The sequence below is a fragment of the Amphimedon queenslandica genome, unplaced genomic scaffold, assembly GCF_000090795.2.
Source record: "Amphimedon queenslandica unplaced genomic scaffold, v1.1 AMPQUscaffold_13438, whole genome shotgun sequence".
Classification (NCBI taxonomy): Eukaryota; Metazoa; Porifera; class Demospongiae; order Haplosclerida; family Niphatidae; genus Amphimedon; species Amphimedon queenslandica.
Genome location: NW_003546326.1, coordinates 199,282 through 215,100, shown reverse-complemented (window position 1 = coordinate 215,100; position 15,819 = coordinate 199,282). Strand labels below are relative to the sequence as shown.

General features: G+C 39.6%; 1 protein-coding gene across 1 annotated transcript in view; it reads right to left on the bottom strand.

Moving 5' to 3' along the window:
* Nucleotides 1-15,799, bottom strand: part of LOC100639730 (cytoplasmic dynein 2 heavy chain 1-like) — a 19,881-nt gene extending 4,082 nt beyond the window's left edge. The window contains exons 1-37 of the mRNA XM_003385995.3: nucleotides 15,550-15,799; nucleotides 14,556-15,416; nucleotides 13,979-14,301; nucleotides 13,520-13,706; nucleotides 12,951-13,181; nucleotides 12,669-12,809; nucleotides 12,291-12,545; nucleotides 11,615-11,853; nucleotides 11,133-11,492; nucleotides 10,739-10,982; nucleotides 10,526-10,675; nucleotides 10,362-10,457; nucleotides 10,142-10,251; nucleotides 9,922-10,077; nucleotides 9,753-9,864; nucleotides 9,370-9,699; nucleotides 9,035-9,258; nucleotides 8,810-8,942; nucleotides 8,441-8,698; nucleotides 8,244-8,363; nucleotides 7,908-8,039; nucleotides 7,591-7,753; nucleotides 7,210-7,448; nucleotides 6,769-6,951; nucleotides 6,476-6,699; nucleotides 6,097-6,218; nucleotides 5,771-5,979; nucleotides 5,483-5,659; nucleotides 4,949-5,241; nucleotides 4,488-4,767; nucleotides 4,071-4,436; nucleotides 3,831-3,971; nucleotides 3,479-3,775; nucleotides 3,136-3,313; nucleotides 2,839-3,045; nucleotides 2,195-2,427; nucleotides 1-2,090 (exon numbers count right to left, since the gene is read on the bottom strand). Of these exons, the coding sequence (XP_003386043.3) occupies nucleotides 1-2,090; nucleotides 2,195-2,427; nucleotides 2,839-3,045; nucleotides 3,136-3,313; nucleotides 3,479-3,775; nucleotides 3,831-3,971; nucleotides 4,071-4,436; nucleotides 4,488-4,767; nucleotides 4,949-5,241; nucleotides 5,483-5,659; nucleotides 5,771-5,979; nucleotides 6,097-6,218; nucleotides 6,476-6,699; nucleotides 6,769-6,951; nucleotides 7,210-7,448; nucleotides 7,591-7,753; nucleotides 7,908-8,039; nucleotides 8,244-8,363; nucleotides 8,441-8,698; nucleotides 8,810-8,942; nucleotides 9,035-9,258; nucleotides 9,370-9,699; nucleotides 9,753-9,864; nucleotides 9,922-10,077; nucleotides 10,142-10,251; nucleotides 10,362-10,457; nucleotides 10,526-10,675; nucleotides 10,739-10,982; nucleotides 11,133-11,492; nucleotides 11,615-11,853; nucleotides 12,291-12,545; nucleotides 12,669-12,809; nucleotides 12,951-13,181; nucleotides 13,520-13,706; nucleotides 13,979-14,301; nucleotides 14,556-15,416; nucleotides 15,550-15,735 (10,250 nt within the window). The 5' untranslated portion in view covers nucleotides 15,736-15,799. The remainder of the gene's footprint in view (nucleotides 2,091-2,194; nucleotides 2,428-2,838; nucleotides 3,046-3,135; nucleotides 3,314-3,478; nucleotides 3,776-3,830; nucleotides 3,972-4,070; nucleotides 4,437-4,487; nucleotides 4,768-4,948; nucleotides 5,242-5,482; nucleotides 5,660-5,770; nucleotides 5,980-6,096; nucleotides 6,219-6,475; nucleotides 6,700-6,768; nucleotides 6,952-7,209; nucleotides 7,449-7,590; nucleotides 7,754-7,907; nucleotides 8,040-8,243; nucleotides 8,364-8,440; nucleotides 8,699-8,809; nucleotides 8,943-9,034; nucleotides 9,259-9,369; nucleotides 9,700-9,752; nucleotides 9,865-9,921; nucleotides 10,078-10,141; nucleotides 10,252-10,361; nucleotides 10,458-10,525; nucleotides 10,676-10,738; nucleotides 10,983-11,132; nucleotides 11,493-11,614; nucleotides 11,854-12,290; nucleotides 12,546-12,668; nucleotides 12,810-12,950; nucleotides 13,182-13,519; nucleotides 13,707-13,978; nucleotides 14,302-14,555; nucleotides 15,417-15,549) is intronic.
* Between the last annotated feature and the right edge of the window lie 20 nt (nucleotides 15,800-15,819).

The following is a 15,819-nucleotide window of genomic DNA, read 5'->3' as shown; positions in this document are numbered from 1 at the left end:
GAGGTTAGGCCTGCTCTGGTTGTGGTGAAATTAATTTCAGATACGACAGTTTCTGCATATGGGGGTATGTCAAGGCTTGGGTTTCTTGTGGTTAGGTAAAGTGAAAAGTTGTCATTGTAGTCAATCATTTTCTCCCCAACCTGTACTACATATCGTGGCCCCTGACTGACCAGGTCTTTGCGTAGGAGAGGAAACAATAAAGGCTCTACTCCATCAACCTCTTGTATTATTAGTGTCTTACCAAATCTCACTGCTAGCTCTAGAGCAGTGGTGAAATTAGGATCCTGCTGGTTGATGACTTCAAGTCTAGTGTCTTTAAGATGATCCTTAAGCCATGAAGTGGCCCTTTGAGAAGGATCCACTAGTAATGGACACACTTGACCATGGAGGATGATAAGAGCATTCTCTATGCTTAGCTCATCCGATGGAAGGCCTTCACCTTTCCATAGCAACTGCTCTTTCTCCGTGGAGAGGAACCTCTTCATATCAAATTGCTTAAGGCCAACCATTTCCATCCACATAGACATCTTGCTCTTTCTCTCATCTTCTGGAGCTTTTGAGAGATAAGTAAGGAAGGCAGCAGCTAGGAGAGAAGAGACAGGTATTTCCTTCATTTCTTTATTGAGCACTTCAATCTGTTCGGTCCACCTCTCGTGCTCTCCTTTCAATTTCCCGACTAGGTTCTCCGCTGCTATGATGGTCTCTTCCTCTCGCTCTACCTCCAACTTGAGTCTAGCTGCTTCTGTTGTGCGGCCCTCAAACTTTAATCTCATGTCTGCAACTTTTCTATCAAGCTGCTCCAGCCCAGTGCTAAGTTTTGTGAGCTTTTGTTCAGACTTGTCAAGATTTGATTGGAGACTAGCTTGCTCTCTCTCCAGTGGTCCAATCTTTTCTAAAACATTTGAGAACTTAACGGTTGCTTTTACCCAAGTGGCAAGAGGGAGGGCGGCAGCGCTGGCCCGTTTGGCGACGCTGTCCTCAAACGAGTTCTTATTCTTTTCAAGAAGTGCCTCCACGTTTTTTCGTATCTCTGGTGTGATCTTTCTCACGTCGAAATTGATAATGTCATCCTTCACTTCTCTCCTACCTAGGAAAGTCCTCATATTACTAAACGAGGTATCATAGATGCCCATTATACAGAGCACTCCCTCCAGTATATCCCTGATTGCCGTGGGCGGCACATGAAGAGCTCTTATCTCTGCAAGAGTTGCTGGTTTAATGCTCCCAACTGCTTTCTTGGCTTGCTCCACGAGTGGCTCAATCGTAGAGAGCTCTATATCAATAGCTTTCTTTCTAGTCTCTAGTTTAGCTCTTTCTTCTGATTGCTTGCTCCTGATAACTTCCATCTCACTCTTTCTCTCTGAAGCTGCTGACATACTTGCTGTAATCTGCTCTAAGGCTTCGTCTGCTTCGGATTGCTTAACGGCAAGGAGACTACGTTGGGCTGCAGCTTTAGTCTTGAGCTCATCAACAAGCGATGTAGCTTCATTAAGTTTGCCTATACCTGCCTGTAGCCTATCCTGTTGTTTGATCAGTCCCTCTCTTTTATGAGAAAGGACTGACTGGTAAGTGTGTAAAAAGCACATGAAATGCTGTGGAGTGGCACCCATTGACTCACAAGACTCGTGTATTTTAAGAAACGAGGAACCTAGTGATCCTTCCTCTCCTCCCCTGTCACCAATTATCACTTTAGACCCGCCCCCTCTCAATATAGCAGATGGGAGGCTCAGCATCGTCTGAGATGACCACGCCTCCATACTCTGGAATGTACAAGAGGTGTAGAGGGCTGGGTTTGCTTCACACTGTCCGACAAAATCAATAGAAGATGAATCCATGACTAACACGATGTGAAGGTGTGAGTGAACACGTGAGGAGAAATAAGAGAGTAGCGTCCCACGATAGCCCTCTTCAGAGGCCAGGTCTTTAAGAGGAGATAAGAGTGGCTCGAGTTCTTCCTGTGTATAAAGACCAGGGACTTCACCAGATAAGAGAAGAGTGTTTGTAATTTCAAGGAACGATGGCTGAAGGAGCTGATGATCTTCTAGTAAGAGCAAAACATCTTCGCCTTCTATGCCAGTCTTAGTCATCACCTGTGATCATAAAAATGAATTAAATTACAGTTTATTTTAAAAATTCAAATAATACAATACGCATTAAATTTAAATCCTTCTAATCCTTAACAATAAGGACTAACTTGTTTTAGATCATTCCTAAAGTGCTTGATGCTATAATTACGGGATATATGAGGAGTGACGATCTCCATTGAGTGCATGTGAGAGACTAGTTTGACAGCAGTCCTTCTCCCCACTCCGCTCCTACCAGCTAGCAGTAAGGACCCACCTGGAGAGCTAAGAACCCTGTCAATGTGTGCTATATGATCCAACACTTCATTAAATATTATTATATTGATTTCACAATGTTCACGACCTAAGGAGAAGAAAATGTTAAAAACAAGTAAAGTGCAGAAACTCTGAAAATTCATAAAAAATACAATTTTGATCGGATTCAGCTCAAACTTGAAATGCAACCTAAGTACATGTATATGTATCAGAAAAAATTATAAAAATGCTGAATTCTCTCCTAGCCATTTTTGACAAAATTTGGCCAATGACCCTGTACTATAGTACAGGGACTTTGGCCCCATTTTTGAGTAACTTTTAAAATTCATAAAAAATTCAATTTTAATCAGAATCAGCTCAAACTTGATATACAGCATAAGTACATGTATATGTATTAGAAAAAATTATAAAAATGCAGAATTCTCTCCTAGTCATTTTTGACAAAATTTGGCCAATGACCCTGTACTATAGTACAGGGACTTTTGTCCAATTAACTCACTGTATGTAATGGTAGCTTTGTGAATGATTTCTGCAAGATCAGATGTGCTTAGTTTTCCAAGACTCTTTCCAAACTGAGATGCTCCATTAAGCCCGTGGGATGCACCCCAAGTGACGTAATAGTGATCACAAGGAGGGAGCTCTATCGACCAATCAGATCGAAGGACACTTCCAAGAATACCATCAAACTCAGAACGAGCAGTCTCACCTAACAATTATATAACCATTAATAACCATTAATAACTAGTAATAACCATTAATAACTATTAATAACTAGTGATAACTAGTAATAACTTACCAACAAGTCTATCTCTGAAGAGTCTACATGCTTCATAGGCCCATGCTTGGAGTACTCCAGTTTTTGAGGTGGTATCATCAGCGAGAGGATACCGTAAGAGTCCACAGACCCACTGGGTTAGGTCCCGAGGAGTAAACAAATAATGGGAGTGGCTATCTGTTGTAAACTGGACCCTCACCTACAAGAATAATAATATCAGTAAAATGGCTCAAATTTTGAAATAACTTTAATCAAAATTTCTACAATGATAAGTACACATACATGTACATGTAATTTTTAAATTAAAATGCAAATGTACAGTAGTACATTCATGATGTGTACATGTACATAAATAATCCCTTACTTTGTCATAGACTGATATCATGGAGTTGGCCAGTGTGTGTACTTTAGCAGTTGAGCTCCAGAAAGGATGAGACTGGAGAGAAGAGAGTAGGACTGGCTGAAGATACGCGCCATACACCGCCTGCAACTGGTCAATGGTCGGATAATCAATGCAGCAAATACGAACAATGGCAGTCAGTCGTGTGGAGAGAGAGTGACGGCCAAGACTGCCCCCGGGATTAATGGAGGCTATGATTTGAATACCCTCAAGGCCGATCCACTCCAAGTTATGGTCGTAGAACCCGTTGTATGTGAGAACCTACCAGTATTATAATTATACTATAGTTGGATCATGTGATAGTCATATGACTGACCTGTTGTAGGAAGGCGATGATCTGTGATGTGCCCCATTTGTCTGGTTTGGGCAAGTTGAGGTCTTTTAGGTATAATATGAGCCTCTCGCAGTCTCTGGGACGATACACTCTACCAGTTGTAGTGGATAAAGACATACAGATCTAAAGGAAATAGCAATGATAATAATAAATAAAATACATGATAATATTAATAAAATAATAATAATAATAAATAAATAAATAATATTAATAAATAATTACTTGTGATAATTTTTGTTGCACGTGTATGGAAGAGGTCTGAGCGCTGCAGTGAACGATGGCCACTTGAGTTGAGGAGAGTCCGCTAAAACAATAATTAAGGAGTAGCTCTTTGCCACACCCCTCCGGTCCGACCAGGAGGAACGGCTGCCGAGAAGACTGCTGCAGCCACGGTAATATCATAGCAGCATTGCGTTGTATGTCTGTTGTTAGTACTACTGGAGGGGAGGAACCTTTTGAGAACTCATCCAGGGTGAGGTCCTCCGGTACTATGAGCTGGTACGATGACAGTACGCCGGTCGAATGGTTGACGTATGAGTCAAGTGGATGTCTGAGATCAGGTAGGGACTCACGTGTCCACGAAAATACCTAAAGAAAAGTTACAAATAAACTAATAAATTAACAAGGAATAGAGTTCACTTGTTTAGCGAATTCAGTCCTAGTGGCAGTGGTGAGGTTACCTCCTAATCCCCTCACAAGAGAGCACGAGAACTCTCCCTTTGAAGACACGCCCACCAAATGACTCAACCCATTCATGACTAGACCCACTAGGGTAGTCTCAACAATACTCTCTCCTGTCTTAAGAACCCAGTCAAGAGCCTGGTAGAAATAGTCCTCAATCCATCCTTCAAGGGTAGATGAGGAGGAAGAGGACTTTAGCCATGCCTTTACAATAGCTTTGACATCAGTATCTTCATCACTACAAGACATGGAAAGAAATATACATGTGTACATATACATGTGTATATACAGTATACCCATCTCCTTTAGCATATCAACATTATCCCTAGCTGTCACTAGTAAACTCTCCATCAGATAATTGTGTATATTAGTATCATGTACAATGTACACATCAGGTTTATAATTTCCAACTCTCTCACCTTAAGAATATCATTCCCATTCTAGATATGGTAGCAGGTGAGGCACAGGAGAGATCATGAGTCTCAAACAGGAAGTTGACGTTGGGTCCAAACTGAATGCGTTCACCTGAAGGCATCGTAAGGAGCCTGTTATCATCAAGGACAGAGTTTAGGGATTCGATCCACTCCGGATCAATGTCTCCATCACAAATGATCCACGAGTGTATGTCAGAGTCACGAACAACCTGTCTGGCACTAGACGTGAGGACTCCATCAGTCCATTCCCTTGTATCAAGATCAATGTGACCCAGTAACTGCATTATGAATGGAAACAATGACGTATGGTACATGTACATGGGCGTACAAATACATGTACATGTATACATATATAATGTATGAAATATATAAATACATGTACATGTACATGCATGTATTGTAATGTCATGATGATTCATGGATTCATAATAGTACATTTATAAATGCATACATGTACATGTACATGTACATACATGTACATGTACATACATGTACATGTACATGTATGTATACCCTTACTTGTGTTCTGGGTAGTGCTTTAGGGTTCATAGTAAAGTGCTTCACTGGATGATTCAATTTACTGAGAGCGCTCTTGAGGAGTTTCCATATGGTACTCTTACCGGAACCACTGGGACCTACTATAACCACACCCATCCTCTGACGTAACTGCTCGTAAAGCTCTAGCGCTTTACCAATCTAGAAAAAAAGAGAGAGAGAGAGAGAGAGAAAGAAAAAAAGAGATTATTACATTAAGCATATCATGAGTACATATACATGTATGCATGTATTATTGATAGGTGTACAAACTTGTGATCCTATGATTTCCAAGTGCATTTCTTGTGCTGATTGTTCTAATGCCCCCACTAGCTCTTTCTGTGCTAAGTCCTTGAACTCAACGTCAGGGAACACGTCGTGAACAAGTTGATCAAAATAACGACCATCGGCAAACGTTAGTTTAGATAGAGTGTTGAGACGAAGGGCCTGGACAATAATCTCAGACTCTTTTGAAGGAGAAACTGAATATGGAAATATGAGAATGGAACAATGAAACAAAAGAATAAAATAATAATAAACAATATACTGTACTCATGTTAAATAATATCCTATTTATTTACTGTGTTTATTTATTTTACTTTTTATTTGTTGTCCATTGCTAGAAGTCCTCTCTGACTGCAAGAGGTTTCCTGATCCTTTGAGAACAGTCTTGAGTGCCCTGAGGCCCCAGTCATAATGCTGCTGGGGAGAGAGAAGAGCACTAAAAGGAAGGAAGAGAAGAATAAATTATATGTAAGCTAATGTGTGCCTTTAATTGTCACTAGGTAATTTTAGCATTTCTTTAAACTCTTTGCCCTTCTACTATACTCTCTGCTTTTCCTCTCATTCCATTTACATGTACATGTACGTATATAATTTTCCTCCCTCCTTCTTCTCCCTCTCTCTTTCCCTTCCTCCTTTAATTTTTCTGTCTTGTTTCCTCTCCTTTTCCTCTCTCTTTCCCTCTCACACACATACCTGGATAATCCAAACACAGACACTAGTTTCCTTCCAAGAGATTCTGATGTCTTGAAACCCTCCGAAAGCAACAAAACTTTAGCGATTAGCTCATTATCAGGACGTGACATAGCCACGGGTCGAAACAACTGGTTAAGATTATCGGGTAGCTTCTGACGACCGCCATACCCTTTACCGGCTGGATTGAGGGTAATAAATATACCAGAATTAGGATCCAAATTAACCTAATACAATTATAAGAGCAATAATAATAATAACAAATTTAAAAAAGAGAGAGAGAGAATTAATCCTACTTTTCTTCCTAGAAGGTCACAGGAAGGAGAGCGGCTCTTAATGGCCGCCTGTATTGCTTGTATCTGTGTGGATACTGCCGAGAGAACTGCCTCTTCTAATCGATTGAATTCATCAAAGCAGCCCCAGGCACCACACTTTATGAGGCCAATGAATATACGGCCCATTGACTTTACATCAATACCCTATCAATCAAGAATAACAGTTAACGTACATGTACATTTAAAATGGGACTTCTAATACATGTACATGTACATGTACATATATATGCATAATAATATATGTAACTTATGTTCAAGGGCCAAATGTTTTCAAACTACATGTACATGTACATGTATATGTACAGCAAAAAAGGTCTAACTATGATTCTTGGAAGGCTCTTAATTATACAATGCATGTGTACAGTACATTATATACATGCACATGTACATGTAATTCCTGACCTCGTCACAATTAAAAACCAGTACTTGTCGGCCCATTAGTCCACCCAGTGCTTTGACTGATTCAGTTTTACCAGTACCAGCAGGACCATAAGGATTACCGCCCAGTCCCATGAGCATTGCCTGGGTTAGTGTGAGGTAGCATTTATCGGTTAACGGAGTGTGGACCAGTTTAGGAGCATTCCCCTGATACTCGTATGTATAATTGAAACCAGCATCAACCATGTATATGTGACACAAATCTATTAAATACAAATTTAATAATAATAATAATAATAATAATAATAATATACCATGTAGATGTATGAATGAGTGTTAATTATTTAAATACTTATAATTTCTAGCATTTGGTGAGATTCTTCTCTTTCTCTCTCTCTCTCTTACTTTCTCGCAGATAAAATCTCAGTTGTTTCTGCCACGACCAGCTAGAGACATTACGAGTCTGTTCAGTTTGAAGGACACGAACAATCTCAATATTATGAACCGAGTCCAATACAAGAGCCTTCAACTTGAGCTCCATAACAGCAGCTGGACACAAATCAGTACTCTAGAGACAAAAAGGAAGAGAAATTAAATATACAGGATACATTATAACATGCAAAAACCCATTGGTTCCATTGTCACAAAATCCGTGACAAGCAAAAACCCAATGCACTAAATGGTATTTTGATGTACATTTTACAATGCTCCATATACTGTACCTGTGTAATGCTAGTATTGGTGTATGTGTCCAGCTGTGATTCCAATTCAATCAATAACTCATTCACTTGTCCAGTAGCAAGTGCTTCTTCACATCTCTCAGTGAATAATATAGTCTCAGTCAAGCATAGAACCTACACTCAGAACAATACAGTATATCAAATACATTTTAAATAATATGTATAAAATACAGTACAACAAAATTTGTATTAAGTTTATATTATAAATTTATATTAAATACATCAAAATTCATTAAAAATACAAAAAGACTATGTACATGTGTATTTAGTATATTAATTATTATCTAAATACAGTATTTAGAGTCCTTGCAGTCTCACCTGGGAGGGATACTTATAAGGATCCACACCAGCCCCTCCTGTCCGTCCAGCCTGAACACAATCAACTAGCAGCTCCTGTAAGGTGACCTTCATTCTGTCAGATAACTCTTGGAGCCATATCTAAAATAAAATACACAATAATAAATACAAAATATGTAAGTAAATTTTATTGGGTATTATTTATTTCATTTTCCGACCTCTACTTCTGTAGTGACGTTAACAGGAGATGATAGAGGGACCGTCTCCCCCTCTAGACTCTTCATTGCGATGATCTGGGGGTGAGAGGAGGAGGGGTCAAAGTGGGTGGAGTCACGAGAGAACACGACGCTGTGTATTCCGGCAAAGAGTTTCTTTAGGTGAGACTGAATGACTTCAGGCTGGGTGGCTTGTCCTAATATTTCAAGAAGGTCCTCGTCACCGATGAAATAAAAACGAGGAAATGATGAACGCTTTTCCTACAAAAATAATAATAACAATATTAATAATAATAATAATAATAATTTGCTTTAAAAATTCAAAAAGAGAGAGAAATGAAAATGAGCTAATCTATCTTGCCATTAATGTACCTCAAGGAACTCATTCAATGCTTTTTGACAACGATTGAGTTGATCGACCATTGTATTCAGTGTGTCTTGTAAAGACTGTTTATTAGTTAATGATAGAACTCTCTTATCACTAGTAATACTGGACACTATAGATCTAAACAGAGGAGAGAAAAAACAGCATAAAATGTACATGTAAAATAAATGTATATTAATTACTACATGTATAAGTACAATTTTTTTTCTCACCTATATTCTTTGTCAATCCTTTGGAATCTTCCCGTTTCCCTTGGCAATGCACCACGTCCAAATATAGGCTCAAGATAGACCCATTTTCGTTGTACCTGGTTCAGTCCCTGTAGGGCGGAGTCCAGCTGAGAGAGGCGTGTCTCCCAAAGTGTCGCCTTGTCTTCGAAACCTTTGAAATAAGGAGAATCCTTGAGAGACTGTAAGAGACATTGGTTATCTCCAACCTACATTACAAACAAGAAGGAATTCATAAATATACAGAGTTATACTAAAAATATACCAAGTTATACTAAGATATATCAAGTTATACTGAGTTATACTGAATATTCACTAACCTGATTAATGATCTCCTTCCATTCCTTGATAATATTAAGTCTGGTACCCTGAGAGTCCTCGTAGTCCGTCATTGAGAACTCAGCCGATGCTCCCCACATCTCCAGCTCTCTGAAGGCCTCACGAATAGATACCTCACCTTGAGCACGAGAACAAAGCTCTTTGAGGTCTCCTGAGGCTTGCACAATTGAAGAACCTTGTCGCAATAAGTCCCCAAACGTTAGTTTCTCAAGAGTCGTCCCGTGAGGGAGACCAAGGAGTCTAAACATGTCGTGCCAGTGATCAGTAGAGAATGTATCCCCGCGAATGTACTTCAATAGCGGGACGAGATTCTATAAAAAATGGGCGTGATCAAATCAAGTATGTCAGTCGAGTGCGTTCAAACCTGATACTGGTCTATTTCTTTTTGTAGTTTTATCGTCAGTCCAGAGGGCGTGGCCGAACGTAGAGTCTCCGACCAACCAAGAAGAAAATCCTCAAACTGATGAGTATGGCCCCTATAATTAAAAAATTATCATACAATATTAAATGCATATGTAAAAGATGGCCTCTACCTAAATGATATCCAATCTTGTGTTGTCATCTCGTTCAGTTTGTTAGTGTACTCCTCGTACAGCGACCATGTCGTCTCGTAGCGAGTTATGTCGTCTTGTAGCTCCTTGAGTTGTGGGAAATCTGGACTTGGTACTTCAAAATGAGTAGCATCTTCCCTAAGAGAGAGAGGGAGAGATAGAGAGGGGAGAATGCTTTGAAGTAGAAGCTATGATATCTTACATTAAACTGTTTGCTGTTTTAAATAACTCGTCAAACTCATTTCTTCTCTCTTTGAGGGATTGGAGGACAATAGCTCCTGTCTCTCTCTCGCTAACTAATATATCCTCATCCTAAAAGAAACAATTTATTGTACATGTACATGCATATGTACACACATACATATGCATATGTATACATTACAAGTGTGTGTGTGTGTGTGTGTGTGTATGTATGTATGTACTTTTGGTTTGAGCTGGTGCCATCTTGCTGAGAATTTCTCCAGTTCTTGCCTAAACGAGTTCACTCTGGACTCTAGCTGTATCTTCATTGCTTTCATCTGCAAAACACAATTTATAAATACAAATGTACTGTACATGTTCTCCCCCCCCTCTCTCTCTCCATTACTTGGTCCTTTATATTCTCCTGGTGACTCTCCATCATGTCCTTATATTTGTCCCATCTTGATACTAGCTCCCCCAGTTGCTCTACTCCGCTCCCAGCGACCGAGCGAAGCAGCCTGTTCTTCTTCTCAACCTCTTTAAAAAGAGGCAATATCTAAAAATAAATAAAAAATATTAAAACAAACAATTATTAAGTATGTAGGCTGTACTGTGGTACCTCTGGTTCTCTAACGGAGAGTTGCTTGTGCACAGCATTGACTGCTCTTATCTCTTCCATTGACTGGGGTCTTACTGAGAGGGAGTCGTAGGCCTCGTTTAGAAACCCGTCCATGAGTTGAGTATCGGTCGATATTGAGCGCCTCAGGGAATTCAAGAGAGCGTCAAAGAGTTGTTGTATGTGATCATCAATGACTGTCTTCACTGGTAGAGTCTGGACTGTTATACAATCGACTTTTATTGTACTGCGTGAAATAATAATAATAATAATAATAATAATAATAATAATAATAATAATAATAATAATAATAGTGGGCTAAAAACAACAAAAATGCAGCATAGATACACAAAATCGTGTCAATTACATGTACAATGATTATAAACTTTAAGCTCACTTTGGTAGTTTCTCTGCATCTCTTCCTCGTCCTTTTAATGCTCTGAAGTTCCTCTCATAGTCAGCAGTCGATTGACAGTGTCGGTCAACCAGAGCATCAAGATCATGTGACCCGAGGACCACCCACTTCTCAAATTGAACGATGGAGCTCTGAAGACGTGAGAAGAGTCCTTCAGCCTTGCTGTAAACTGTAGAGAAGGAAGGAGCATTCCTGTCAATGAGACGAGGGAATATAGAGGAGGGGGAGGAGGATTCTCCGACCCCACGGAAATGTAGCGGAATGCAAATAAATTTTTTCATGTCACGATAGTATTTGGCTCTGATTTCTTCAAGAGGAGGACGAAACTGTAACTGCTGAAACCTGAGGGTTTGAAAGGAAAGAGATAATTTCAAGATCACAACATGTGCATGTACACACCCTCCCTTTCTCTCTCTCTCCCCCCTCTCTCTCCTTCCCTCTCTCTCTCTCTCTCTCCTTCTAACCTGTATGTAAGTTCAACTTTAATCTCAGGTAGATGTTCATTCAGTGCCTCCAGTCCCAACTGGTACTGATGCTCTAATGACTTGTAGAGTTGATGGTCCCAGTGTATCTTCCATGGTCTCATGTTAGAGGAGTTGAATCCTTCCTGTACCAGGCCCGCCATCATTTGTCTCACGTCCATCAGCACTTCTTTCCATTTGCTTTGCTGTCTCAATAGATCTGTTGACATTAGTGCTACAGTCTATGAAGATAAAGGAGAGAAAAGATGTATACGTGTAGAACAATACGATACATTTACTGTGGCCTGATTTTTTAGCAACTTTGAAAATTCGTATAAAAAATTTATTTTTGATCGGAATCAGCTCAAACTTGAAACACAACATAAGTACATGTATATGCATCAGAAAAAAATATAAAAATGCAGAATTCTCTCCTAGTCATTTTTCACAAAATTTGGCCGACGACCCTGTACTATAGTACAGGGACTTTGGCCCAATTTTTGAGTAACTTTTAAAATTTGTAAAAAAAATCCAATTTTGATCTGAATTAGCTCAAACTTGAAACACAACATAAGTACATGTATATGCATTAAAAAAATTATAAAAATGCAGAATTCTCTGTTTTTCATTTTTGACAAAATACCCTGTACTACATGTATGTACAGCTTAGCATGGATACCTTATCAATAAGTGAAGTATGACATTTCCTCAATCTCCTATTCTCAGTGGTCAGTCTATCAGTGATTGATTCTAATTGACTTATAAAGCTCTCAAGCTCTTTAGGATTGTCCCACGTGACCTGAGGGCTCTCGCTCCCCCCACCGACTCCCTTTGGGTTCTTTATCATCCTCTCAAAGGCTTGGGCAGTGTCTATCATCATCGGCTTCTGACTCTCGATCATCTCCTGATCAATAGTGTTGTAAAAATGAGCAATCTGAGGAGAAAAAAGTTAAAAAAATAATAAATTAACTTTAAATAAAGCACAAGCAATGAGTACATGATGGATTGTATGTATTTTTAATGTACACGTACATTTAAATGTATTTTTAATTGTTACCTTTTTCAGTGAGACCGCATGCTTATAAAACCTCATAGCAGTTGCCGCCGTGTGTTGTATCTTGGCTGGAACGAGAAACCCAAGACCTGAGAGCTGCCGGACTTCTCTTAACAGAGACACCAACCTATCACTGTATTGCACCTACAGTGGATACATGCAATAGGAACAGATAGTGATAATTTCCATTAATGTACATGTACATGTAATAATCTATATGTGTATACATGTATATATGTAGCAATCTGTTACAGTATATACATGTACATGTACATGTACATGTACCTCTAGTCTTCCATCCCTCCCAGTCAGCTCCATAAGTCTCCCACTTGTCTCAAGGTTGATTGGGTCGGTCCTGCTGTCTATGGATGCTATCATTTGTCTTGACCAGCTATCAAACTGGTCCCTCTGATAGTCTGAGAGCTCATCCTTTAGCTCAGTCGCTTCTCTCTGGAATTGTTTGTAGCCTGTCAGGTCACCAAGGAGGCTCTCTGCTGTAGATAGAGTCTCTGATACCTGTAGGTTAATGCACAAATGTCCATTTATATATACATGTACATGTACATGTATATATACAGTATGAACATGTATAATGAGATTCATACTATTGTGTGAAAACCACAAAAATGTAAAAAGTGAGACCCACTATGAACTATTCAAACTGGCTGCTTTAAAAAGTCACAACTGTAATATATATGTGACATGACTTCATGGTGTAATGATCATAACATAAAACAATTTTTGAAAGGGTGTATACATATATGCAATACCCCTGATGATAATATAATATATTAAATAATAATACTTTAGTTAAAATGATAACACAAGTACAGCATGAACATTAGTTAATTAACCTTTGCTTCCAATTGTCTGGCCCACACTATGTTGTTCACTACTTCCGGAAGGTTCTTTCCAGTGGGTGGGGCACTCTGGTCCCTCAGTTGGTGCTGGCTCTGATGGGCAGGGCTTCCAATATAATGATTAGTGAAGTCTTCTCTTAGTAGCTTTATGTATGAAGAGAGTTGACCCAAAAGTGTCTCGCTAAAATAAAAATATGAAATATACATGTACATGTACATGAAAAATTCTAGCAAATTTTTAGCATTTTGACAGCTACTGTATAATAAATTTTGAACCATTAAATGGACACATAGGCACAAATTTGCCAAATTAAAACCCACCAATAACCAAAAATTTAACACTTTGCCAAAATTTACCCCATTCAAAATTACCAGCTACATGGCACATGCATATTATATAGTTACATGTACATGTACATATCATGCTTCATCTCCTCAAGCTGTTCCCCTTACCGTTCAGTAATTAGGTCTTTACTGATAGCTGGTCTCTTTATTAAGTCCTTATAGCGAGTGAACTCCCTCAACAGCTGGTGAGGCTGAGCCTCCAAACTCTTTAGTTTCTTTCTTATCTTTCCAGCGATCCTTATCTCTGCTGGCTCCATTGTCCTCTCGTACTGGGCCACAGCTGCCCTCCAGAGTGGTTCAGTGTATGGGTTAGGCTGAAGGGGGTGGAGGCCAGTAAAGGGAACGAATGAGTCTGAGAGATGGAACTCTGTCCTTTCTTCTGGTGCTAGTAAACGTGATAGCTGTTCATGAACTGAACGTAGACTAGAAACCTAAATCATACATTATAAGTATAATAATAATAATAATAATAATAATAATACACTAACAAACATTTACACACTTTAAAGTTGTAACATACTGTTACAATTACTCTTATATTTACAACTACATTTGTATGTGTACATATACACACATTTCTCCTTCTCTTCTCTCGTATACATGTACTCCCCCTCTCTCCTCTCTCTTTCTCCCTCTCTGTCTGTCTCTCTCTTTCTCTTTCTCCCCCCCTTCTCTCCCTTCTTACTTCTTCAATTCTCTTAATCATTTGGTTGATAGTATCAGACATAAACACATTCCCAGTCCAAGGATGAGTTGAGTGATACTGTTTCCACTCTTGCATGGTCAGTGCTTCCGCCGACTCTACCCACCTCTTACAAACCCCCAGTCCTTCTTGAAGCTTCACGCTCACTTCCTTAAACCCTCCGGCCCAGAAATCAAGACTACCGAGTCTACGCTGAACGCAATGTGATAAGCAGCAACTGATGACTTCCATTAGATGACTCATCCTAGTCTCTGGATAAGGAGGGTCAAACTGGTCTTGTTGCCAAACGTTGCTCAATACTTCCCTTGTCTCCTCTATCAGCTCTAGTATATCGTCAGGGAAGGAGTGAGAGTCAATCTGGTCGTACTCCGTCACGAGTGACTGGAGCTGCTCTTGAAAGAACTGGGCCCTCTCTTTAGCCGCTAGCTTATTGCTAGCGTTTGCAGTCTCCGCCCAAAATTGATACTCATCGAGTGGAGTTATGATACCCAGAGTCACCTCCTCCGAGTTTCCCTCGTTTTTGGTTCCTCCTACTTTAGCGTTGGTCCCTTTATTCTGACGACGAAGGACGGAACCTAAACCAGCCTCAAGCTGTGTGACAAGGTCTCGTATTTTAGGATCTACATTCGCTGCCGAGGAGGAGGAGGAGGAGTTGGAGTCCTTGACTAATATTGGAGCAAATACTTTTTGAATCGAGTGATAGAGAGTGTCCAGTGGAGAGGAGAGAAGAGAAGAGATGATAATATTTGAGTGGAGGTTGTCAGGAGTGATGACTGTCGGGAGGAGCTTAAAGAGAACGAGCCAATCGTCCGAGCTAGCATCCGACTGAATGTGATCATAAACCTATTCACAAACAATAAACAACAACAAACAACAAAAAGGTGTGGTCTGTACAAGGTAATTACCACACCCACAAATAATTTAATTCAAATTTCAATATAAAATTAATTTATAGACATTATTTTATTTCTTTTACCTGTATCAGTTCGACCCCTCCGGTGAGCTCCTGCCTAGTAGCGAGCAGGGAGCAGTTCCCGTCGTCCAGAAAAGAGTTCATTTCTTGGGACGATGGAATATGAGCTACCGCCCCGTCCGATATCGAGTAACCAAAATGGTTGCCTATAGTGGCGAGTAAGTAGTCCTTCCTGGCGTCACCAGACATCTTTAAAATGCTATCCTACAAAAAAGAAAGAAAGAATCCTTCTATTTATCAGTTGTAGTGGTCATAGCAACTACAAATGAAATG